The sequence below is a fragment of the Canis aureus genome, chromosome 25 (genome assembly GCF_053574225.1).
Source record: "Canis aureus isolate CA01 chromosome 25, VMU_Caureus_v.1.0, whole genome shotgun sequence".
NCBI lineage: Eukaryota > Metazoa > Chordata > Mammalia > Carnivora > Canidae > Canis > Canis aureus.
In genome coordinates this window covers 6,873,556-6,897,985 of record NC_135635.1, presented here as the reverse complement: position 1 = coordinate 6,897,985, position 24,430 = coordinate 6,873,556, and the positions used below count along the sequence as shown (strand labels likewise).

At 57.5% G+C, this 24,430-nt stretch overlaps 1 protein-coding gene and 1 long non-coding RNA gene across 3 annotated transcripts in view; one reads left to right on the top strand and one right to left on the bottom strand.

Moving 5' to 3' along the window:
* Positions 1 to 6,138: 6,138 nt before the first annotated feature.
* COL2A1 (collagen type II alpha 1 chain) overlaps positions 6,139 to 24,430 on the bottom strand; it is a 30,531-nt gene continuing 12,239 nt past the window's right edge. For both annotated transcript variants that reach the window (XM_077870307.1, XM_077870308.1), the window contains 38 exons: positions 21,734 to 21,778; positions 21,174 to 21,227; positions 19,886 to 19,984; positions 19,548 to 19,592; positions 19,358 to 19,456; positions 19,107 to 19,160; positions 18,649 to 18,756; positions 18,215 to 18,268; positions 18,033 to 18,131; positions 17,872 to 17,925; positions 17,360 to 17,458; positions 16,984 to 17,037; positions 16,580 to 16,633; positions 16,206 to 16,259; positions 15,940 to 15,993; positions 15,673 to 15,717; positions 15,433 to 15,531; positions 15,165 to 15,272; positions 14,797 to 14,850; positions 14,497 to 14,550; positions 14,109 to 14,162; positions 13,691 to 13,744; positions 13,308 to 13,415; positions 12,679 to 12,732; positions 12,159 to 12,212; positions 11,275 to 11,436; positions 10,975 to 11,082; positions 10,615 to 10,722; positions 10,237 to 10,290; positions 9,953 to 10,060; positions 9,672 to 9,725; positions 9,410 to 9,517; positions 9,100 to 9,153; positions 8,610 to 8,717; positions 7,915 to 8,203; positions 7,399 to 7,586; positions 6,962 to 7,204; positions 6,139 to 6,493 (listed from right to left, as the gene is read on the bottom strand). In XM_077870307.1, the coding sequence (XP_077726433.1) occupies positions 6,347 to 6,493; positions 6,962 to 7,204; positions 7,399 to 7,586; positions 7,915 to 8,203; positions 8,610 to 8,717; positions 9,100 to 9,153; positions 9,410 to 9,517; positions 9,672 to 9,725; positions 9,953 to 10,060; positions 10,237 to 10,290; positions 10,615 to 10,722; positions 10,975 to 11,082; positions 11,275 to 11,436; positions 12,159 to 12,212; positions 12,679 to 12,732; positions 13,308 to 13,415; positions 13,691 to 13,744; positions 14,109 to 14,162; positions 14,497 to 14,550; positions 14,797 to 14,850; positions 15,165 to 15,272; positions 15,433 to 15,531; positions 15,673 to 15,717; positions 15,940 to 15,993; positions 16,206 to 16,259; positions 16,580 to 16,633; positions 16,984 to 17,037; positions 17,360 to 17,458; positions 17,872 to 17,925; positions 18,033 to 18,131; positions 18,215 to 18,268; positions 18,649 to 18,756; positions 19,107 to 19,160; positions 19,358 to 19,456; positions 19,548 to 19,592; positions 19,886 to 19,984; positions 21,174 to 21,227; positions 21,734 to 21,778 (3,441 nt within the window). In that variant the 3' untranslated portion in view covers positions 6,139 to 6,346. The remainder of the gene's footprint in view (positions 6,494 to 6,961; positions 7,205 to 7,398; positions 7,587 to 7,914; positions 8,204 to 8,609; positions 8,718 to 9,099; positions 9,154 to 9,409; positions 9,518 to 9,671; positions 9,726 to 9,952; positions 10,061 to 10,236; positions 10,291 to 10,614; positions 10,723 to 10,974; positions 11,083 to 11,274; positions 11,437 to 12,158; positions 12,213 to 12,678; positions 12,733 to 13,307; positions 13,416 to 13,690; positions 13,745 to 14,108; positions 14,163 to 14,496; positions 14,551 to 14,796; positions 14,851 to 15,164; positions 15,273 to 15,432; positions 15,532 to 15,672; positions 15,718 to 15,939; positions 15,994 to 16,205; positions 16,260 to 16,579; positions 16,634 to 16,983; positions 17,038 to 17,359; positions 17,459 to 17,871; positions 17,926 to 18,032; positions 18,132 to 18,214; positions 18,269 to 18,648; positions 18,757 to 19,106; positions 19,161 to 19,357; positions 19,457 to 19,547; positions 19,593 to 19,885; positions 19,985 to 21,173; positions 21,228 to 21,733; positions 21,779 to 24,430) is intronic.
* Positions 19,608 to 21,534, top strand: LOC144296922 (uncharacterized). Its single transcript, XR_013363849.1, has 3 exons — positions 19,608 to 20,024; positions 20,443 to 20,540; positions 21,357 to 21,534. It is a non-coding gene; the product is annotated as an uncharacterized LOC144296922 (long non-coding RNA).

Sequence of the window (24,430 nt, the reverse complement as noted above, 5' to 3'; positions counted from 1 at the left end):
TTTTGACTTCTTGACCTGTTCACTGTTTAGTAGCATATTATTTAACCTCCATGTATTTATGTTCTTTCCAGATATTTTTCTTGTGACTGATTTCTAGTTTCATAGCATTGTGGTTGGAAAAGATTCATGGTATGACTTTGATCCTGAATTTGTTGAGGCTGTTTTGTAAAAGAATATGTATTCTGCTATTTCAGGGTGATATGTTCTGAGTATATCTGTTAGACCTATCTGGTCCACTGTGTCATTCAAAGTTGTTTCCTTGTTGATACTCTTATTTGAATGGTCCATTCATGTAACTGAGTTGTTAAAGTCCTCTACTACCATTGTATTACTCTTTATTACTTCCTTTATGTTTGTTAATAGCTACTTTGTGTATTTGGGTGCTCCTGTGTTAGGTGCATAAATATTTACAATTGTTAGATCTTCTTGTTGAATTGTTCCCTTTATGATTATGTAGTGTCTTTCTTTGTCTCTTGTGACAGTCTGTTCATAAGTCTGTTTCGTCTGATACAAGTATTGCTTCTCTGGTTTTCTTTTCACTTCCATTTGAATAATAATTCTTTTCCATCCCTCCACTTTCGATCTGCATATGTCTTGAGGTTTGAACTGAGTCTCTTGTTGGCAGCATATAGATGGGTCTTGCTTTTTTATCCATTCCATCACTCTGTGTCTTTTGTTTGGAGCATTTAGTCCATTTACAATCAACATAATTATTGATAGGTATGTACTTATTGCCATTTTCTTACTTGTTTTATATTTGTTTTTGTACTTCTCTGTTCCTTTCTTCTCTTGCTTTCTTCTCTCACAGTTTGCTGGCTTTCTTTAGTGATATACTTGGATTCCTTTCTCTTTATTCTTTGCATTATCAGTGGGTTTTTTTAATTTGTGGTTACCATTATGTTTGTCTGTAATCTCTTAGGCATGTAGGGGTCTATATTAAGTTGATGGTCACTTAAGTTTGAACCCATTCTTTACTCCTCTCCCCCCACCCTACATTTTAGGTTTATGGTGTCATACTTTATTTCCTTTTGTTTTGTGAATCGCTTGACTGATTTTTACAGATATACCTATTTTTACTGCTTTTGTGCTTCCTACTTTTTCTTATTCCTACTTATCTTTATTTTCCACTCAAAGAGTTCCCTTTAATACTTCTTGTATGGCTGGCTTAGTGGTCATGAACTCCTTTAACTTTTAGGTTCGGGTTTTTTTTTTTAAGATTTTTTTTTTTTTGGATTGAGAGAAGGGGTTGAGAGGGAGAAGAGAGAGAGAATCTCAAGCAGACTTCCTGCTGAGCTCAGCCAAGTGTTGGGCTCAATATCATAACCCTGAGGTCATGACCTGAGCCTAAACCAAGAGTCAGATGCTCAACCGACTGAGCCACCCAGGTACCCCTAACTTTTGGTTTTTTGAGAAAATCTTTCTCCTTTGAATCTGAATGATAGCCTTGCTGTATAGAATATTCTTAGCCGCAGGAATTTTTCTTCCAGTACTTTGGCCTACAAAGGTGCTGCCAGAAAGTACCCTAATAGCCTTATGGGGTTTCTAGGTTTCCCTTTTATATAACTTTTCTCCTGCTGCATTTAAAATTCTTTATTACTTTTTGCCATTTTAATTACTGGGTGTCTTGGTGTGGACCTTCTTGGGTTGATTTTTGGAGGGGCTCTCTTTGCCTCTTGGATCTAGATTTCTTTTTTTTTTTTTTAAGATTTTATTTATTTATTCATGAGAGACACAGAGACAGCGAGAGAGAGAGAGAGGCAGGCAGAGACACAGGCAGAAGGAGAAGCAGGCTCCATGCAGGGAGCCCGACATGGGACCCGATCCCAGGTCTCCAGAATCACACCCTGGGCTGAAGGCAAGCGCTAAACCTCTGAGCCACCCAGGCTGCCCCAAGATTCGTTTCCTTCCCCCAGATTCAGAATGTTTTCAGCTATTATTTTTTCGAATTTTCTGCACCTTTCCTCTCTCTTCTCCTTCTAAGATACCTATAATGTGAATGTTGTTATGCTTGATGGAGTCACTGATTTCCCTAAGTCTGTCTCCACCCCCTCTCATTTTTTTTTTCTCTCTCTCTCCTATTCAGTTCTATTGATTTCTAGTGTTCTGTCCTTCAGGTTGCTGATCCATCCTTCTGCTTCTAGTCTACTATTTATTCCATGTAGTGTATTTTTTAATTTCAGTTATTGAGTTCTTCATTTCTGATTGGTTCTTTATGTTTTCTGTCTCTTTGTTAAGGGTCTCACTGAGATCCTCCACTCTTCTCAGTACAGTGAGTATCTTTATGACCATTACTTTAAATTACTTAGTCATACTACTTATCTTCATTTTGTTTAGCCCTCTTTCTGTGATTTTGTCCTGATCTTTCACTTGGGACATATCCTTTTGTCTCCTCATTTTGTCTAACTCTCTGTGTCTGTTTCTCTGTATTAGGAAAGTCAACTATGTCTCGCTCTTGAAAGTAGTGGTCTTATGAAGGAGAGGTCCCGGAGTGCCCTGCAGTGTAATGTCCTCTGTTCACCAAGACCTGGTCCTTCAAGGGTGTCTCCTATGTGTTCTGCATGAGCCCTGCTGTTGTGGCTGAACCGTGTTTGCCTTCAGTCCAGTCATCTGCAATGGCTCTCTTTGCCTATTGTGGGCAAGGTTTGGCCCCTGTGTTAGTAGGCCAGTCTGGGGCTGCCTTTGGGCTTGAGTTGTCAGTCTAAATGTTTGCCAGAGATATAGTAGCACCAAACTGCAGGGTGCTTTCCTTGTGTTATCCCCTGAGAGCTTTCATTGGTGAGTGGGGTCAGCAATCACATCAGCTGCCTGCCCCTAGCCCACTGTTAGGGCCATAGTTGGACTAGTGTGTATGGTTATCTTCACCTTTCCCCAGGGCATTAGTCACTTTGGAGTGGTGCTGGCCCCTGTTTGCACACTTCCACGCTTGTGGCACCACTTTGGGTAGGCTCTGGCCAAAGGCATATTGGAGGGGACAGGTCCACAGGACAGCATGGGAGCAGGGCTTGTGGCCAGTAAATCTTGTACCCTTCCACTGTGGGGGAGGATATGCAGCTGCCTAAAACTCTGGCCAAAGCCAGCCAGGTTGGAGGGGGCATGTCTTCAGGAGAACCTAGCTTGCCATTGTTGGCAAGCTAGGTGGGGGGGTGTTGATGTCACACTGGTTCCCTCAGGTGTCCTTGTGTCTAGGCTGAGACAGGGGAGGGTTATGCTGCCTGCCAGCTCCTTTGTTCCTGGACAAGTCTCCCAAAGATCCCTGCTCCTCCAGCACATGCTCTGAGATTAGCAAACAAATCTCCCTCCCATATACCCTAGGTGTCTTTCAAACTATTTCTTCTATGCTATATCTCAGCAGGGGTGTTTGTTTTGCTGTTTCTTTAAAGACAGGGACTCTGTTCCCTGTCACCCTCCCAGCTCTCCCAGAGCTGAGCCTACTTATTTTTAAAGTTCCAGGTATTCAGCCCCTGCTGATTGATTGTAAGAACTACAAAGTTTTGCCCAGTGGTTTTCAAAGCCAAGTGTTACGGGACTTTGTTTTCCATATGCAAGCTCCATGCCTGGGATTTCTGGTGTGAAGGTTTGTTCTCTCCCCCTCCTTCACACCCTTGGTGTCCCTCCCTCCCATGGACAGTTCTCTAAGTCTGTTTAGCTCTGGACCACATCTTGGCCCTTTCTACTGTTTCTGATGTGGCCTCTTCTCTACATTTAGCTATGGTATTTTCGACTATTTGTGTCATTTTCTGGGTTGTTAACAGTGATATGGGTAATTCTGGAGGTATCTGTGGGACAGGGTGAGCTTAGGATCCTCTTACTCTGCAATTTTCCCCAGAAGTAACTATAAATAAGATTCTTTACCACCTTGACAGCACTCTTGAGATTCTGTGTTCCTTCACATGGTTAGAAGGGGAACCAATTTCAGAAGTTGTGATTAACTTAGGAACTAAGTGACTTGAGGAAGTCTGAGCTCCAGTTCCTAGTGAAAGCCCTTTAATGCTATGTTTTTATGGATATAAGCGATCTCATTTTAGTAATCCAGGTCTATCCATTCAATCCTACTGGGGTCAGGAGAGGCTATCCTTACCAGACAGACATTTTTGCCTTTCCTGGGGCACCAGGGATCACAGGAATTAGTAACAAACGTGGTTATTCTCACAGGATGCCTGGGTGGCTCAGCGGTTAAGCATCCGCCTTGGCTCAGGGTGTGATCCCGGGTCTAGGAATTGAGTCACGCATCGGGTTCCTGCAGGGAGCCTGCTTCTCCCTCTGCCTATGTCTCTGCCTCTCTCTCTCTTTCTCTGTCTCTCATGAATAAATAAATAAAATCTTAAAAAAAAAAAAAAAGGTTATTCTCACCTTTCCCTCTAGGCTAAGTTGGGACAAGAGAACACTGGTAGGGAGCATAGCATTGGCAGCCAAGGATGTATATTTTGATTTGACCACAGTTGAAGCAGATGCAGGCTTTCTGTTCCACTGCTTCCCTTCCCTTCCCTTCCCTTGAGCTCTTCTTTCTGGCTTACTTGTTGATGACCAATGCAACAGTTGCTCTTATTTCTAGGTTTTAGTAGGTGCTGAGGAGGTGGGTGGGCTTTGAGGGATCATCTTGATATCCTGGTATAAATGGGACTTCTCTTATAAAAGTCTGAGCTGATGGTCACAATCCTCTGTGCTGCCTTAGTAAGAACCGGGAGCTGTGACACCACTGTGGGAAGCAAAGTGGGCTAGGAAGCAGTGTAAGTTCATTGAATGTAGCTACAGGGTGGAGCTAGACTCCACCACTCACCTCCACCTTAGTCTAGGTAGAAGTTTTCAAAAGCATCCGTATACCCCACTGCTCTCTCCTTGCTGGCATTAGGTCTCTCAGTAGATGGAAGAGTTATTTTAAATTATCAGATAGCTTTTCTAGTTAGGTATTTTCACTTATGTTTTCATTTTACTCTTAGTTTGTCACAAACTAGCCCTGATAAGTTACACTTTATTCAACAAAGTTGACACTGTAAGCTGGATTTTAATACAAGTCCAACAAAAATATCTTAGGTATTTTAATTTTTGTTGTTTAATAGGAAAACTATCTACCTTCATCATCTGGAGGAAGGAAGAGGCAGGGATAGGAGAAAGGGATGGCTCCCTGGTTTATCAGCCGTGTCAGGTATCTTTTGAAATTTATTTTACAAAATACTAGTGTTGTTGATTTGGATTGTCTTCATGTCTCCTGCTCACATCACACATCACACCCACCATACCCTCTGGTAGGGAAGGTGACAGTTTCCTCAGTGTGCCACTCATGAGTCACTGGAAAGCAAGGGACCCCTGCTGATAGGGAGACATGGGAGGCTATCCGCTCATAACCCTGGTGTTGAGAGGAAGTCCGTGGAAGCTTTGAGTTCAGGCCTAGGAAGTGGAGAAGGGAAGGCCAGAGCAGGGGGCAGGAAAATGGAATGAGGGGTACAGGCAAGCATGTAACACCTCCACCTCTCCATGACATAAGTCACAGATAAGTAGATCGCCCAGATTGGCCCGTCATGTGCACTTATCACAGGCCCCTGAGGACGTGCTTCCCCTCCCCTCCTCCCCACCCCCTGCCATCCAGCAAGATGGGGCCCACACAGAGTCCTACGCCCGTATGCCCTGGAGTTGAGTTTTGTGTGTGCTCCAGAACAACGCAATTCCTATAGTTTCTGCCTCCCTTCCCAAATCTTGGCCTCTGGTCCCAGTTCACTCCTGGGTTCCATGCAGTGCAAAGGTTACAAAAAGAGGCAAGTCTGTGTTCATGTGAGGTCACAGGCAATATGACTCTAGTGCCCTCCCCTCCTGGTTGAAAAGTCAACAGATTAAGGCCTTAGGATGGCCATTTGGTCCTGCCTACAAACTCAAAGACTGAGGGCAAATAAAGAACAAAGCACAGGTCAATATGTACTTTCCAATAATTTTTTTGTTTTTAATATCAATTGATGTTTTAAAAAATACAGAGGTGTTTGACACAGAATAGCACCATTGTGTAGGACACACGCAGTTCCTGCGCCCGGCACCTGAAGGGAGATCTTCTTGCCTGGGCTGGGGACAGTCACTCAGGGGGCGTTTGACTCACACCAGTTAGTTTCCTGCCTCTGCCTCGACCCAAAGGTCTTACAGGAAGACAATAAATAAATAGAACACCGAGATTTTATTTTGCAGTCTGCCCAGTTCAGGTCTCTTAGAAAGAGGGGAGAAAAGTCCACACTGTGAGCGGGTGGGATGAATGGACATCAGGTCAGGTCAGCCATTCAGTGCAGAGCCCTAGAGTGACTGGGACTGGAAAGTACTTGGGTCCTCTGGATTGGCAATGGATTGTGTTGTTTGTGGGTTCGGGTTTTTACAAGAAGCAGACAGGCCCGATGTCCACACCAAATTCCTGCTCGGGCCCTCCTATGTCCATGGGCGCAATGTCAATGATGGGGAGGCGCGAGGTCTTCTGTGACCGGTACTCGATCATAGTCTTGCCCCACTTACCGGTGTGTTTCTAGGGGAGAAAGAGAGGAGAAACTGTCCAGTGCCAGCTGCCAAGGACCCCAAAACTGAGCAGCATAGAGCACAAAGTACAAAACATGCTCAGGGGCTCCCTCGACCTCTCCTTGGCTTCCCAGAGCCATCTCCACCTCAACTCCTGTCCTTAGAGCAAGGCCCCCTCCACACTGCCCTTCCCTCCTTGCTCCGTCCACTATAGTGAGAGCCTCTCTTTGCTCCACCCTGTGGGCCGAGCCAAACTCATGATGTGAGTACTCCAACAAGAGTAACTGGATGTGCCGGGTAGGGCTTACTCCCCTTATTTGCCTTGAGCCAGGGGAGTGAAGAAGACGGAACAGCACCCTGCCCTCTCCCGTCACTCTGCATGTCTTCTCTACCCAACCCCACACGCTCACACCCCTGAGGATCCCATCACTTTAGGATGTGGGCCACCCTTCTGGAAGCTCCAGCCAGCTTGACTCACCGTGCAGCCATCCTTCAGAACAGTATATGTGAACCTGCTGTTGCCCTCAGCCCGGATCTCCACATCATTGGAGCCCTGGATGAGCAGGGCCTTCTTGAGGTTGCCGGCTGCTTCGTCCAGGTAGGCAATGCTGTTCTTGCAGTGGTAGGTGATATTCTGAGAGCCCTCGGTGGACAGCAGGCGGAGGAAGGTCATCTGGACGTTGGCAGTGTTGGGAGCCAGGTTGTCATCACCGTAGCTGAACTGTTAGGGCAGACAGCAGTGATGTGAGGCCCAGGAGCAGCATCCAGAGGAATCCCAGTTAAAAATACTATCCCTCCTGTTTCCTTCCTCTTAAGCCCCCAAAAAGACTGGCAAGAGTGTGGGTGAGGTGCCATCAGCTTGGAGAGAGAAAGATTTTGAGGTGCCATCCCTGGTTAGAGCAGCCAGGTACTCACGTGGAAGCCACCATTGATGGTTTCTCCAAACCAGATATGTTTCTTGTCCTTGCTCTTGCTGCTCCACCAGTTCTTCTTGGGAACGCTCGCTGGGTTGGGGTAGACGCACGTCTCGCCAGTCTCCATGTTGCAGAAAACCTTCATGGCATCCAAGGTGCAGCCCTGGTTGGGGTCAATCCAGTAGTCTCCTGCAGGGGGAGGAGGCAATACCCCATTGGGGTTCAGAGAGGCAGGCATTCCCAAGAGGGCCGGGCCTGCCTGGGAGAGACAGAAGGGCTTATGGGGACCCACAGGAGAGGCATGGATTGTGAGGGCCAGTGGAGCCCAAGGGCGGGGGGAGAAGCAGGGACCCAGGAGCAAGGAGACCCTCTTGCAGGTGCAAGCCACCCATGAGAACCTTTCAGGCCGGCTCTGCCTGGTGCTAAGAGATGCCGCCTCCCTTTTTCTGAAGGCGCCGTGCCCAGTGGGTTGACGTCCTGCTCTACTGGGGCCAGGGGACCTGCCCTGCAGGCTCACCGCTCTTCCATTCAGGGTGGCAGAGTTTCAGGTCCCGGCAGGTACGAGCGGGGTTCTTGCGGGAGCCCTCGGGGCTGCGGATGCTCTCAATCTGGTTGTTGAGGGACTTGAGTGTGGCGTCCACCTCGGCATCATGCTGTCTCAGGTCGCCGGCCGCCTGGTCAGCCCGCATGTACTGCAGGGGGTCGGGGCCCTTCTCTCTCTGGCCCAGGCCAGCAAAGGCAGACATGTCGATGCCAGGGCCAGGGGGACCTGGAGGGCCAGGGGGTCCGGGGTTTCCGGGAGGACCCTGCAGCAGGAAAGCGGGAAACACAGCAGTCAGCCAGGAATTGTGGGGACACGCCCCTCCTGTGTACCTCTCCACCTGCTAGAAGATGCTAGGGTATCGTCTTCCAGTCCCCTGGGTGGGGGAGGGGTGCGGCAGGCCAAGGCCAAGAAAATCCTAGCCCTTCCCCTACTTCTTCATCAGCCCCTCTCTTCTGTGTCCCAATACCAATATGGACCCTGTATTATTTTTTTTTTAATTTTTTTTTTCAATATGGGCCCTTTAAATGTCCCGGGAAGACCCAGGATAAAGGATGCTATCATCGTTGGCCGCAGGCTGATGCCCTGAAAAAGGCCCTTGGCACAAGAGAGCTCGAGCCTCGGGATGCTGGGGACAGCCCGGACAGCGGGGAAGGAGTCAGCACACTCACAGCAGGGCCAGTTTCGCCTGAACGTCCACGGGGACCAGGAGGTCCGATGGGGCCAGGGATTCCGTTAGCACCATCTTTGCCAGAGGGACCGACGGGACCAGGAGGACCCTGCAGGCCAGGAGAGAAGAGCCATCACCAAGGGGGCCGTGGGGAGTGGCTGGTCACGTAGCCGTCCTGCTGTGAGGCCCTGCAGCTGCACACGTCTCAGTCACAGAGGCCAGGCTGGCGGCTGCTTGGCCAAGGACCGCAGGGTGGTTTCACGGCTCTGCTGCCATCCTAAGCTCCTCCTTGTCAGACCCTACTCCCAGGGGGCCCGGCTGACAGCCGGGAGCTGTTGTCATGTTCATCCAGCCTGTGGACTCAGGAGCTTTTCTGGCCCTGGTCACCCTGAGCCAGTCCCCTCCCTGAGCCCAAGGCTTCCCTCCCCCTCAGAACGCCTGGCCAGTGCCCGGTCCACCCCATGAGGAAGGACTCCCTCCATCTCACTTACTCTAGGGCCAGAAGGACCAGCAGGGCCAGAAGCACCTTGATCTCCAGAAGGACCCTGTGCAAAAGGAAGAGGCAAAGGTCAGAGGTCAGCCCCGACAGGGCCCCATCTTCCAGGGTGGGAGGCCTTCTTGACTGTACATATGACACATGTCCTACCCCTGTTCCCTTTCCACTGGCTCCTCCCTCCAACCCTGAGGAAGTCCTGGCAATTTCTGAGGATGAGCCCAAGTTGACTTAGCAGCATGGGACACTCAGGGGGGCTCTGAGCAGTGGGAGGCACTGGGGAGCCACGCATAGACAGCAACACTCACAGGAGGGCCGGGCAGTCCCTGCAGACCAGTGAAGCCACGGTGTCCCTTCAGTCCCCTCTCGCCAGCCTCTCCAGCTTCTCCTTTGTCACCTCGGGGACCTTGAGGGCCCTGGGAACAAGAGAGACGCAAGTTGGGTTGGGTTGGCCAGGGCAGGAGCACTTTGCTGGCTTCCCCTCAGCCAAGGAGTCCCAGGAGCCACAGGGTCCCCACCGCCCTCCAGACCTGCCCTCAAGAAGCCAACAGAGGACAGGCAGATACTCACTGGGATTCCCCGGGCTCCAGCCGGTCCTGCAGGACCCATGGGACCTTGTGCACCCTGTGAGGGAGAGAGCGGGAACGGTGTCGGAGCAGAGCCGGGACAGGGCTGGCCCTCCTCTGCACCTGCCCCGGGCTGGGCACCGAGGCTGCTGCTCCCAGGGCTCAGAGACCTCCCGGACCCAGAGACGCCTCCAGGGCCTGGCGACCGGTAGACGGTGGGTGAGCTCCCAGCTCCCTTGGCCACCCTCCTCCACTTCCAGCTTTGACCAAATTCCGGACACTCACAGCTTCTCCTCGGTCTCCCTGCTTTCCAGTTGGGCCGGCGGGGCCAGGAGAGCCAGGGGACCCAGGGGCTCCGGGAGCACCCACGGGACCAGTCTCACCACGATCACCCTGTCAGGAGAGAGGTCTCGGGCTTAGAGAAGAATGTTCCAGGGAGACATGGAGAAACTGACCTCCCGAACTGAGACAAGACCCTGACCCCCGACCTGCCACCCCAGGCTGACCTGTTAGGCCCAACAGAATGTCCTCCCTGTCCCCACTGCACATAGAGACCGCCAGATACTCACCTTGACTCCAGCTGCGCCATCTCTGCCAGGAGGACCATCAGCACCGGGGCTGCCCTGGGCAAGGGGAAGCAGGATGCCTTCAGAGCTGCCCCTGCACGGCTCCCACTCTGCTCCCCCAGCCTCCCCCCGGGCCCCAGCCTGCTCCCTTCCATGCAGCTGGAGCTGCCGAAGCTCGCCAGGCTTCCTTGTGCCTTCCTCCCCATGCACCAGCTCTGCACCCCATGCCCTTCTCCCTCCCATCACATCCTCCCCACCACAGCCGGGCACTGGGGCCTATCAGCCCGTCCTGTCATCCCCTCCGCCGGGGCACCAGGACTTGGCCTGGCCCAGCACACCTCTCCCCAGTAAGGGCCATGCACAACGGGTCTCACTGCTCACCTCTCGTCCAGGTTCACCAGAAGGACCAGTCAGACCAGGAGGACCCACGGGGCCTGGGGGGCCTCGGTCTCCAGATGCACCAGGAGCTCCCTGCTTGCCGGGCTCACCCTAGAGGGACAGCGAGAGGGAAGATGACCGTGCGCTCTTAAGAATCCTGGCCCAGGACCTGCTGCTGAGCCTCTCCAAAGAAAGGGCTGACGAAGGGAGAGTTCTGCAGGTGCACAGCGGGTGGAAGCCCCAGAGGGCGGTGGTGCTTCTGCACAGGCCGGGCCACCACACCAAGAGCTGTGGGTGGAGAGCTCAGGCCTGAGCCGGACTGGGCCCAGCTCACCAGAGGAAGGGGTATCATCCTTCACTCACCGATGGGCCGGGCAAGCCAGGGAATCCTCTCTCACCACGCTGCCCAGGTAGACCAACGATGCCCCTCTGACCGGCCAGACCCTGGGGACCTGGAGGACCATCGGGACCCTAAGAGAGGGGAGGCAGGAGTGAGAACGTGAGCTCTGACATGGAGTGGCCAGCCGTCCACACCCGGCCTGGCTGCCACTCCCAGGGACCAGCACTCTTCTTGTCCCGGCAGAGGTCCCTCCATGGCGTCCCCCTCCACTCTGCGCTCTGGGAGCTCAGAAGACTCCCTGGCCAGGCATGTGAGGGACTTACAGAGGGACCATCATCTCCAGGCTCTCCCTTCTCGCCAGGGGGTCCAGCAGGACCTTGGAGACCAGGGTCACCAGCGCGGCCAGGGGGGCCGCTGTCTCCTCGAGCGCCTTTGGGACCATCTTTTCCAGAAGGACCAGGGGGACCAGGGGGTCCAGGGTTTCCCTAGAAGAGCAAATGGAAGACATGAGAACTCATCTTACCCTGCCCCATCCAGGCTGCCAAAGCCACTGTGACCCTAGGGATAACAGTTCCCCCCCAGGGTTCCCTCCACACGAAGGATGGCCTGACCCCGACCCCCAGTCCACCTCTTCAATCTTCTCTCCCATGTGGGATCTGTGATCCCCCCCTGCCCCCCGGCTTCCCCAGCCCCTGCATTTGCTTTTTCTGATCTATGTGGACTTCCTCCTGCCTCCTTACTCTGGGCCCCAAGCCTAGTGTTCCTCAAGGAACAACTCAAACTGGGCTCCTCTGACCCCTAAGCCTCTGTACCCGCTCCCTCTGCACTTGGTGGGGGTGGTGACCTGGGTGACTTTTCACCATCTCTCTTCCCTCCATAGCAAACCCCCTGTGGGCAAGATGCATCAAGGCAGTTGTGCCAGCCTATCCCACCCAGTGTGCCAGAAGTCTGAGGGTTCAAGCCCAAGTCAGCAGGGAAGGCTGCCCTTGGCTAACAAGAGGGTCACAGCCCCTGCTCCCAGCTGTTTACAAGGACAGATCCCCGTGATGAAGTAACGACTCATCCGGGGAGTAGGAATGGGTATAAAGGGATGGACGCCAGTCTGGGCTCTTTGGGTGCCTGTTGGGGGGACTGTGCCAGACTCTGACCCCTGCCCATGCCTCTCATGCCAGGAGGAAGGTAGGAACCGGCCAGGAACATCACTTACATTGGAGCCTGGGGGTCCGACGCGGCCAGCAGCTCCAGGGAATCCGGTGGCTCCCTATATGAGGAGAAGAGAGGTCCTGAATCCCTCGGGTCCTCAGGAGGCCCAAGAATCAGATTGGGTTGGGGGGTCTCAGAGGCTGGTGTGGAAAGGAGAGCTAGAGAGGGCCCTGTGGGGTCTGGCCATCGGATCAGGAAGCTGCAGCTTCTCTGCCTCCAGCCCCTACAGGGGGCATCGGCCAGGACATTCAGTGCCCCTGGGAGCTGAGCGCGGCCTCCGTGGGACCACAGACCTCCCAGGACCACGGCACACCCGCAGAGAGGGGCCCTCCTTCCCACGTGGCTGTGGGCTGGACTGAGGCTGGGGGCAAAAGCAACGCTGAGAAAGGTGAGTGAATCCCAGAACACCGGCACGGGAGCCTCCGGGCAGGCCGCCTTCATGAGGCCAGAGTGGAAGCATGAGAGAAGCTGCTGCTCCCACAGTCCCCCCAACCCCACCTGGTAGGAACGGGGACCTCACTCACCGGGGGGCCTTGAGCACCTCGGGCTCCTTTAGGACCAGTCACACCAGTAGGACCCTGGCAAGGAAGGAGGGACACAGTGAGGCCTGGTCACCCAGAGGAGGGCTGTGGGCCTCGTGGGGGTCAAACAGGCCCTATGCCCAACAATGGACTCCTGAGGGCTAGGTTTGCAAAGACGTAGCTTTCTTGGTGCTAAAATCCCAGCCCGAGGAAGCCGTCACAGATGGGCCTGCCACCCCCGCCACGATACACTCATGTTCTAGGAGACCTCAGGGAGGAAAGCCCATCAGGCATCTGCAGAGCCCGGCCAAGGGCTCCCCAGTCCCTCCCCAGGAGCCTGGCTGCTTTGTCCCGGGCTATTTGTCCTCAACCCTCACCCTGTGTCTGTCTCTGGCACCCACCCCCTACCCCAAGACAATGAAATCCAATTTGCTATTTTTGAACCTTTATCCCGGAGTACAGATTCCTCCCCACAGCCTCTCCCTCTGTCTGGGGCGGTGGCAGGCTCCGGTAGGTCCCAGGCGAAACTCAGGAGGGGCTACACCCCTGGCCAGCCTTGGCCTCGCCCCGGGCCCCTCACCCTGCACCCTGCCCCATGAAAACAGTTGCTGGGGGAGCTCACTGCTACCCACCTGAGGCCCAGGAGCTCCAGAGGGGCCCTGAGGACCTGGGGCACCAGCATCGCCTTTCTGGCCGGCCTCTCCTTGCTCGCCTTTGGCACCTGGCTGGCCATCAGCACCCTGTCCCAAGGAGAAAGGGGAGTGAGAGGCAAGCCGAATACTCAGGGTTCTTCCAAAAGGGCCAGGGGGTCTGGGTGAGTGGGTGGTCCGGGGTGAATGAGTGAGCGAGCCTGTGTCCACCCTGGCCCGGAACGCTGCCCTCAGATGGGATCGTGAGGTCAGTGTGGGTGTGCAAGGAGAGAAAGAGGCCACTTCCATCTTCTTTACATTCTGTCCCTCCCTCCCCCACAGGCCTGAGCAGAGGGGTGGGAAGGAGGGTGGTCGGGGACACTCACGGGAGGACCTGCGAATCCAGCGGGCCCAGGGGGTCCAGTCTCTCCACGTTCACCCTGTGAGAGAAGGGGCCCGGAGAGCTCAGGCCTCGTGCCTGCCTGCCTCTGTCCCCTCCTACACCAGAGCCCTCTGGGCTGGCCCCGCACCTCCCTGCCCCTCCCCGCCCGACACTATAACCCCAGAGGGAAGACACCTTGTCCTAGTGACAAGAGACCCAAGTCAGAAGGCCTCCCTTGGTCAGAGGGTCTGGTGACCTGAAGGCCCTCCACCGTGACCACATCATGGGGATGACAAGCCCTCTCCCTCCCTTTCTCCTCTCTCCCCCACCTCCAGCCCCAAAGAGCCAGGCTGTGAGGCAGGGCCACTTCTCTGGCTCCCAGGGCCCCGGGGACAGGGCCAGGTTCAGGGGCAGATACTCACCGGGGCGCCACGAGCACCAGCGGTTCCTGCAGGACCAGGAGGTCCAACTTCTCCCTAAGGTGGGGAAGGGGACGAGAGTCACGGAGAAGGGTTGGGGGTCGGAGTGGGGCTCTTCAGAGCGAAGTGCATCCAGGAAGCCTCACAATGGATGGTCCATTTTCTCTTGTTGCTTCAGGCACCCCCAGCCCCCATCCTGGGGCCTCCCTGGCCACCCCCCCTCCCCCCATGGCTCCACTGCACAGGGCCCACAGCCTATGACTCTGCTTTTAAGAAGACTCCCACCCCTCAGTCCCTGCAGCCCCCTAGTGGGCAGGAGGGGGCGAGAAAGCAGTCCTTGGTAGGAGATGAGGAGGCTGATGGGGGAGGCCAGCCAGAGGGAGGCACTCACCTTCTCACCATTGGCGCCAGCGGGGCCAGGGGGGCCAATGGGACCAGTCAGGCCCTAGGGAGAAAGCAGGCAAAGGTGAGGGTGACAGAAGAGTTGACCAGGGACTTGGAGCCCAGCAGGGAGTCCGGGGACCCTGCCTACGCTCCCACAGCCCCCAGAACTCCCCCTCACCCCGTGGCCCCAGTCTTGTCAGGAGAGTCCCCAGATCTGTACAACTGAGACAGGACCAGGGGTGCACTCACACGCTGCCTTTCTGTCCCCCCGGGGTCCCCATGGCACCTGCGACCAGCATTCACTTACTCGTCCTCCGTCCTTTCCAGGGGCTCCCTCGGGGCCTTTCTCACCAACGTCTCCCTGTGGGATGGAGAAGAAGGGCCACCTCAGCAGGGTTCTCCAGCTCAGCCTCCCCCTCGCCGAGGCTCCCAGCAGAGCTCAGCCCCCCACCCAGCAGGATCTGCTCCGGGTTCAGGGTGGGGTTCAGGGTGAGCGAGAGGAGTGGGAAGGAGGGAAGTGGGGGGAGGGTGTCACTACAAGGCAAACAGAGCATGCCCGAGGGATCTCCAGGTTCCTCAAGAGGGTTAACTAGGGACCTCCCCACTCACGGGCCATGGGGAGAGGGGGTGTGGGCAGGGACCCGCGACTTTGGGGGAGCTCAACCTGGTACTCACCCTGTCTCCTTTGGGCCCGGCGATGCCAGCCGCGCCCCTCTCACCGGGCATCCCCTGCAGACCTGGAGGGCCCTGAGCCCCAGGGGGGCCAGCCGGGCCAGATGCGCCCTGCAGGAGGAGGGGGAAGGGGGTCTGTGGTGGGCAGCACCTGCCCAGGACCCCAGCGCCCAGGTCCCCTTTCCTTCCCTTCCTCCTCTGCCCTCCCAGCCCCTCCCCTTCCTCCTTCTGCCCCAGCAGGTGGCCCGGACAACCTGCCAGCCTCACTTACTTTGGGACCGTCTGTGCCAGGAGTGCCGGGGAGGCCACGGGGCCCCTGGAGGCCCTGGGCTCCGGGAGAGCCACGTTCGCCTGGGAAGCCTCGTTCACCCTGTGGCAGACACCAGGAGCCATGAAGCAAGAGACCTGGGGCAGGGGCGCAGGGAGGAGCAGGGAGCAGGACAGCAGAGTGCCGCGGGGGGGCCCTGGCAGAGGCTCGCAGGGAGGGGGCAGCAGAATGACCGATACTCACCCTGGGACCCACGAGGCCGGGGGCTCCCGCTTCACCAGGGACACCCTGGAGGACAAAGAGGGACAGGTGAGACGGCCAGCCAGGGCTGAGCGTCCCTCCCCTGAGAGGCTGAGCTCACACTGTCCCCTGGGGGGAGCTGGGGTGTGGCCCCAGGCATTCCCAGTGACACATCATGGGGGCCCTGTGCCTTCCTGCCCTCACCTCCGGGGCATCGGAAGGGATCTTCCCATCTAAACACTTTGCACCTGCAAAGAGCCCCATACTCACCTGGTCACCTGGTTTTCCACCTTCGCCTGGGGGACCCGGAGGGCCAGGAAGTCCCTAGAAGGCAAAGTGATATCCATTAGCAAAGGAGTGAGTTCACTGCCCCAGCCCTCCAGGGAGGCCCAGGCCGGGACAAGAGGCAGGACTGCAGGGAGGCCTCGTTCCCCTGTTCCCCTCAGGAGGGGGGCGCCCTCCCCCCCCAGGGGCCTGCTGCGGCCCACAGAGCCCTGGACACAGAATTGTAGAGAGGGCCCTGTCCAGCCACCTACCTGGAACCCAGATGGCCCAGGAGCACCCTGCTCGCCTCGTTCACCGGCAGGTCCCTGCAGAGGGAAACAAAGGTGGCCTGAGCCATTGTTCCAGAGAATCTGAGAGCCTCAGCGGGAGGGGACCTCGGTGGCAGCAGGAGGGCGGGCCAGACACATTCTGGCACTGCCCAAGAAAGATGTGCCTGCGTGCTTCCCCTGCTGTTCTCCCCCCAGTGACCTGCACCCCTGAAACGGGGGTGGGGTCCACACTGCCTTGGCTGAGAGTGGGTCCGGTGCCCCAGAGGGATCCAGATCCATGGCTCCTCATCCGTCACCGCCACTCCGCCACCCCCAAGCCCACAGGACCACCTCGAGGGGGCCAGGCAGCTACTTACAGCAGGTCCGGGGGGTCCTGCAGCACCAGTCTCACCATCTTTGCCTGGAAGACCCTAGAGGGGGGAGACAAGGGTGGTGTCATGACACGTGTTCTTCGGTCTGCAGGCCCCAGTGCCCAGCAGTCACACTTGGTGGTCCATGATCCCCCAACCTGAATTCCATTTCTACCCCTACTTCCCCTGGGCCCCTCCTTTCCCCAGTCTTTCTCAGGTGGGAGTCCTCCCCAGCCCCGGGCTGCTGACCAACAGCAACTAGAAGTCTCTGTGTGGGGGCTCCCGGAGCAGCATGGGCTCAGCCACAGGAACCCACGACGAGGGGCCCCAGGAGCATGCCCCGGGAGGTGTCTCCCCTTGCAGGTGTCCAGCCAGCACCAATGCATGTGCACACGAGGCGGGGTACTTACTCTCAGACCAGGAGCACCGGGAAGTCCCTTCTCACCAGCCTTGCCAGGCTCGCCCTGGAGGAAAGAGTGCAGGACCATGAGGGGAGGGTGTCGGTGGGAGGGGGTAGAGCAGGGGAGAGTGGGGCTGGGGGCCATGGGCAAAAGCCCAAGCCCAGCGTCGGCACCCTGTCTCACGCTCAGGCGTGTGATGGAATAATGTCATGGCTGAGGTGCCCCGCATTTCCCCGGGTCACACAGGCCCACGCTGCCCACGGCACCAGGGATCGTGTTCATGACTGCCTGTGGGTTAACTCTACTCGGAGCCAGTCCTCTCTCCAGGGGGCGAGGGGGGAGGGGCACCATGTGGAAGGAAGTGGAAGGGCCGGCTGTTACTTACGTTGGCACCTTTGGGACCAGGGAAACCCATGACACCAGGCTGCCCACGAGCGCCCTGAGGACCTGGAGGTCCGGGGCGACCATCTTCACCAGGGGCTCCCTGAAAGAGAGGACATCAGTCTCAGAGTGTAGACACTCAACCCACAGTCATCCACCCGCTGAGTGCCTACTGCGTGGGCAGCACAGGGCGAGGCAACAGCCAGACCCCGGGCGTGGGGGGTTGACCGAGGTCTGGGCCAGCGGCCCACGCCGCGCATGCGGCCCAGTCAGCAACAGGGCACTGCTCGAATGAGAAGTGTTGCTCCTCAAAACGCACCCAGGCTCTGTCTCCCTCCAAGGAAAGGCCCGAAGGCGCAGAGGTTGGCATTTTCAGGGCTCCGCACCTGGCCCGGTAACTACCATCTGCCCCCTTCTCAAGTCTCAAAATTCACAGGCTGCCCCTCCCCAGACCCCCGTCTCCCTTACTACCTGCCTTCCCGGGGTTATCCTCCCAACCCCAGACGGTAGACTTACAGAAGGACCGACTTTGCCTTGAGGACCAGCATCGCCAGGGCGACCAGTGAGACCCTTTGATCAGGAGAGAGAGAAGACGGGTATCAGGGGAGGCCCCAGGTCTTCCCAATCCTGGCAGCACAAGGCTGGGGGGCCAGCCGGGGAAGGGCACGAGGACTTACCCGGGCTCCAGGAAGGCCAGGCTCTCCGGGACGGCCAGGGTCCCCATTAGCTCCCTTGGGACCAGCAAGGCCGCTGGGCCCACGCTCTCCGGGGGCTCCCTACACGGGGGGAGGCAGGGAGTCAGCAGGCGGCCGTCTGACCAGCAATGCAGGGACCCCAGCCCCTTCCCCCCCCCACTCACCTTTGGACCTGCCAGACCATCCTGACCTGGGAAACCGCGGTTGCCAGGAGCCCCCTAGAAGGACGTGGGAGGAGGACAGGTGGCAAGTCAGATTGGCCCCGACCCAACCACACAGGGAGCCTCGGCGGCCTCGGGAGCTCCATCGCACCAACCCCCCAGCCACAGCTCCTGGGGGGCAGGAGCGACAGCCCGCAAGACTCCGAGGGGTTAACCGCTAGGGCCTGTCCCACGGGGGAGCTCAGACCGTCTCATGCCATCCTGGGGGTGGCGGCAGAAATAAGATGGGCTCCCTGCACCCCCCCTCGCCACCGGCAGTGAGTGGGGGAGAGGACTGACGCTCAGGCCACGGGACTTGGCCAGGACACAGCTGCAAAGACTCCGCTTCCACATCCAGGTCACACCCCTCAGAAAGTGGGGCCTCCCAGCCCACCTACCCTTTCTCCGGGGGGACCAACGGGCCCAGCGCCACCAGGCTCTCCACGGGCACCTCGTTTGCCTTCTTCACCAGCAGGACCGGGGGCTCCTTGGGGGCCAGCAGGGCCCTGAGAATCAGGAGGAAAGAGAAACCGGGTGAGCGGTGACCCGGCACCGCCGCGGAGCCAGTCACCGGCCGGTGGGCCGAGGGAGCGGCCTCCGCTGCTGTTTCAGGGCTGGGGGTGCTGGGGGACCTGGGGTGGGGGCAAGCGGGGCCGCAAAGGATCAGCCCGGGGGAACAGGGGCCCAGTGGGCAGAGGGACGGTGGAAAGTGGAAACTGTTCACGTGGCTCAAACCAAACATGGGAGCTCGACCTGGAGGGTCCCCTCCTCCGGCCACAACCTGGGAGGTCCCGGATCCGGGGATGGGGCTGCAGAGGATGGGGTGGGGGGGCAAGAGCTGCAGGAAGATACTCACGGGCTCGCCCTTGGGGCCTTGTTCGCCTTTGAAGCCAGCAATTCCAGGTTCGCCCTTGGGGAGAGAGAGAGGCGGGTTCTCACATGGGGTCCTCTCCACGGACCCTGCCCCCACCTCCAGACACCCTTAAAGGCTCCCCCCATCCCCGCCACCATCCCCCACAAAGGACACAGTGTGAGCACAGGAAGGGGGGACGGCGGGGTTTGACTCCAGGGGTACCGGTGGGACTTGGGGTTCACTCTGAACCTTACCGTCTGACCTTTCGGGCCCAGAGGACCAGTCGCACCTTGAGGGCCAGGTGGACCACGGGGCCCCGGGAAGCCGGGGGCGCCAGCGATGCCAGGAGCGCCCTGTCAGTGTGAGTAGAAGAGGGGGCATCAGGAGAGGTGGCCAGGAGGGACTCCCCTCCCCACAGGAGCCCAGTTCCCGGGTAACACTCACAGCAGATCCTTTAGCTCCAGGAATTCCGTCAGTTCCGGGGTTACCCTGGAAAAGGGAGAGGGTGTCATTACAAAATAAGCAGCAAAGAAACCCCAGGCACCTCCCAGCCCGCCCCGCTGCAGATCCAGGGGCTAGACCAGCGGTTTTCAGTTCCAGACAGGGTCCCGTTGCGGGTTGCGGTGGGGGGGGATGGGGGTGCTGTAGAGAGACCCTACAGATGGCCCTAGAGATGGGCATGCAAGCATTGGGCCAAAATAAGGGTCTGGTGAGTGGAGCTCTGACAGGGGCCCCACTCCTCTCAGAGGTAAACAGAGTCAAGAGCACCAGAGACCACTTACAGAGGCACCAGCCGGCCCGGGGGACCCAGGAGTGCCAGGCTCGCCGCGAGGACCTTGAGCGCCTTCGGGACCTCGGGCGCCAGTGGGGCCAGCTTCCCCCTGGGTAGAGACAGACAGGGATGGAACAAGAAGACGACAGGTTGGGGGCACAGACCTCTCACAGGCCAGCAGCAGTTCGGGGGCAGCTGTTGGGCCCCCTGGGCCCCACCCAGGCCCTGCCTTCCTCTCTCCGTGCCCCCCACGTCCCCCACGCCCCAGGCCAGGTGCACTTGTAGGTGCGGCCACCCTCAGGAAGGCCGGTGCGGGGTCCTGCCCTCTCCGGCACCCCCCCCGCCGCGGGGTTCTTGCACTGAGGAAGTGGGGGCCCTGCGACGTCTGGGCTACAGGCCCCGCTCCACTCTGCAGCGGCTCTGGCCTGGGCCTGCTGGAGGGGGGGCCGGCAGGGGCCGAAGCAAGCTGGGACAAGCGCCCCACTCCACCCGGGGGCTCTGGGGCTCAGTTCTCGCCTCTGGCAGCGCCCACAAGCCCCAGGACGCCTCGGCTTCCCCCCTTTCCAGGGCACCCCGAGGCCCGCGGACCTGCAGGCAGGGCCGAGCCTCCTCAGCTTCCTCCTCCCAACATTCTCGGTTCACTTCTGTAATTATTCTTTCTAAAGGTCAGGCCCCCTCACCTTCCGCTGTCCCTCGTCACAATGGGTCCCCTTCACCCAGCTCCCGGGGCCTCAGACACTGTCTGGTTGCCATGGAAACCCCAGGAGGGGAAAGGCAACCTGATGCCAGTGACCACATGGAGGCCGCATTCATCTGGGGCCGAATTCCCGAGAACGCGTGCAGCGCATCCCTGGGGCCGGGCCTTTCCCTGACCGGCGGCCTCCCGCTGGCCCCCATTCATCCTCGCTAACGGGGCTGGGGGGCGCCAAGCCTGGGGGGGTGCCGGGGGGGCTTGGAGCCATCTCCTGCCCACCCCACCTCCTCCGGCTGCCTCCGGGTCTAGTTTGCTGAGCTTTGCCTGCTTCCCTCCCCTCCCGGCCCTGGTCTCCTGCTCCCTCCCAGATCTCAGCCGTGTCCCCCATCTCTTCCTGCCTCCCCAAGTCTGAAGCTCTTCCTCATGCCCTCGTACTTTCCCTTCCAGCTGGTGGCCCTGAAAGGCCTGGCCCTTCCTTGCCCCCACGGAAAGCAGCGGTGGGCGGGGGTGGGAGACACTCTGAAGAAGGGAGGGGGCACCGTGGGGGGGCGGTGGCAGTCAGCAAGGGCAGCAGGGTCACGGGAAAAGGGGACAGGGCACGTACCTTGGCGCCGGGAGCACCAGGGAAGCCAGGACCGCCGGCAGGACCTACAGGACCCTGGGAGGGAGGGAGGAGGGGGGAGGGGAATGCTGTTTCTGGGTGGGACTTCTCCACCCCCAGAGGGAGCCACCCCACACCTCACACTCCTCCCCACGTCGTACTGATCTCGCTCTGCGTCCCCTGTAGCCCGAAGCCCCTGGATGAAAACTGTCCCCACTGCCAGTGTCCCGAGCCTGGCTTCCCAAGGCAAAGCAAGTATCCGACTATATACGTGCTGAGAAGCAGGGGACTCTTTGACCTCCCTGGCTATCCCTCCTCGGAAAAAAAAAAAAAGAAAGAAAGAAAAAAAAAGAAAAAAATGCTAAAAGAGTGGCTGAGCAAAATGAGCATCATTTCAAAGCTTGTAATCAACGTAAGAGGGTAATAGGGAGAAAGCACTCCTCCCCCTCCCCCTCCTACCCATCCTCCTCCCCATCCTCCCTCCACCCCCCAAGGCCCAGCACAGCGGTGGGGCCACGGAAGGCACCTGCCCGCTCCCCGGGGCTCCGGTGAAGGGCACTTACCGGAGGGCCCGCGGGGCCTGGTTGGCCATCGTTCCCCCGGGCGCCCTGTGAGTGGGGAGAGGGAAGCAGCGTGGTGAGAGGCCCCGCGAGGCCAGGCCCTCCCCTGTCCACGGTCCACCCCCACCCCACGGGGAACTCGGGCAGCGCCGGCCCCGGGGACGAGAGGCAGGCTGGCCGGGTGCAGGTGCGGGTGCAGGCCAGCACCCCGGGCAGGAGCAGCCGGGAACCCTCCATGGTGGCCGCAAGGAGGGGTGCTGGGGCGCAGTGGGCATGTTCTCCTTGTAAACAAAGCTTGGTGATCTCCTCGCCACTCCGTCATTTTGGAAACTTTCCTTCAGACCCCAAATAACCCCAACTGCAAGGCCAGGTTATCATTTAAAGACTCGGTGAACTGGGCCGAAGAGAAATGGAAGCCGAGCAGCAAACCTAACTCAATTCCTGCCCCGCACTAGGAGAGACACTTTCAGGGCTTGGTTGACCTCCTTAGCTAAGGCTTGGTTAAGGCCTCCCCCTGGTTAACCCCGGGATGTCTCTGGGCTTCACCCCCTTCCCAGCCACTCAAGACCACCTGTTCCTAAGGGAGCCCCAGGATGTCTGCCACTGGCCTTGGAAGCAGCCTGTGATGGGGACAGGACACTGGGCACAGCCTGAGGACCACATCTGAGCTCACACCCCTGAGAGTCCTTTACACAGTAAGACAAGGCTGCCAGTTCTTTCTCTCTCAGACTAGTTTTTTGGGTGTTTTTTGTTTTGTTTTGTTTTTGGTAAAGGTTTATTTGAGAGAGACGGCACGTGAGTGCGGGGAGGAGCAGAAGAGAGAGCATCCTGGAGCAGATTCTCTGCTCAGCGTGGAGCCCGACGTGGGGCTCGATCTCACTGTCCATGAGATCAGGACCTGAGCCAAAACCAAGAGTTAGATGCTTAACCGACTGCGCCACACAGACACCCTTAGGACTAGTTTTGAGGGTTTTTTTCCCCACAGGTTTGAGGTAAGCACTCCCCAGTTTCTCTCTCAAAGCCCCTCTGGGCCTAGGGAACTTTTACCCAAACTCCAGGAGCCATCAGACCACGCAGAGCAGGGCTTGGCCCCTGGTCCTTGGCAGGGGACCAGAACAGCCGAGAAAGTGACCTTTCCCTGCCTGCCTGCCCCTGCCTCTGCTTTCTCTGGGGTGCTGAAGAAGGATACTTTAGGGGGAGCTCACGTTTTAAAAAAGACATCTTCTTCCTGGCTATGGCCCATTTCTCCTGATGGAGACGCTCCACATTGGCATTAAACATGAAAGCAAGAGGAGACTTGACAGAAAAGAAAATGTCAGAGGGCACGTAAAGCCTCGGCATTGGCCAGACCCCCCTTCTGAGCCAGGCTGGCTGCTTCGGGCAACCCTGGAGCACCCTCCCTCCAGGACTAGGCCGGAGGAGAGGCCTGGGGCCCAGCGTGAGCAAAGGGAAGCTGCAGGCCTGGGCTGGCATCCGTGGCTCTCCCTGCAGTACGGCCGGGAGAGGGCACAGCCTGGCCCAAGGGGGCGCGTGACCACGGCCAGCAGAGCCCAACCCAGCCGGGTCCCAGGCCCAGCCTTGACAGCAGGCCCGCACTGGGAACTTCTGTGACGTTGTCAACTTTCTTTGCCAAATCCTGCGCACAGCCTGCCAGCCAGACTACTGTGGGGACAGGAACCAGCAAGGAGGAGCAAGAAGCAGGGCCTGCTGTGCCCAGGAAGGAGGACGAGCAGGGATGCAGCTCATCTTCGCCCCGCACGGGGCGCCACCCGCGTGGCTTCAGGCCTGGCCAATAAACCACAAGCCAGGGCCGAAGATTCTGCAGAAATAGTGGTGTTTCTTGGCAGCCCCAGCACTCTCTAATCCCCTCACACAGAGTGACTCTGGGACAAGGCACTTCAGCAGCTCCGGCTGACAAACAGGGGTCAAGGCTGCCTGTTATATCTCACCGATCTGCTTTTGAGGGAAACGTCCGCCAGACAGATACATTATCTGGAGAAGAGCGCGGGGAGCGAAGCTGATTTACTCAGGCCGGCCTCACAAGGACGCGTGAGGAGGGGCCGCGGAGCTTGGGTGGCTGGGGCATGAGCTCAACGGAAAGCATAATCTCTCTTAAACGCAGCTTTCATCACATCACTCGCCTGAGCGAGCGCCTGCAAGGGCTCTGCCTCTCAGGGATCAGAGCTAAACACCTGCACACTCCTCTGGCTGCAAATCCCCTACCGATCCCCACGCCGTGCCCTTCCCACACCAACAAGAGGCCACCAGAGTCTGAGGCTGCCCAGCACTGTCTGAAGCGATTTAAACTTTCTAGGCCTCAGTTCCTTCTTCTCTAAAATGGAGAGAATAGGGGCGCCCGGGTGGCTCAGTTGGTTAAGCGTCTGCCTTCGGCTCAGGTCATGATCTCAGAGTCCTGGGATCGAACCCTGCATTGGGCTCCTTGTTCAGCAGGGAGCCTGCTTCTCCCTCTGCTTGTGCTCCTGCTCGCTCTCTCAAATAAAATCTTATTAAAAAATAATAATAAAGTAGGGAGAACAGTAGAATCTATCTTACAGGATTTGAGGGAAGATGAGTCAAAGCACAGAAGGTATTGACTGACCCTAGAAAGTGCCTGTGGCATAGTGGCCATGAATGTCACCCTATTGCCAGCACCAGTGACATCAAGTATGAAGGCCCCATGAGTTGAGACTGTTACACTTT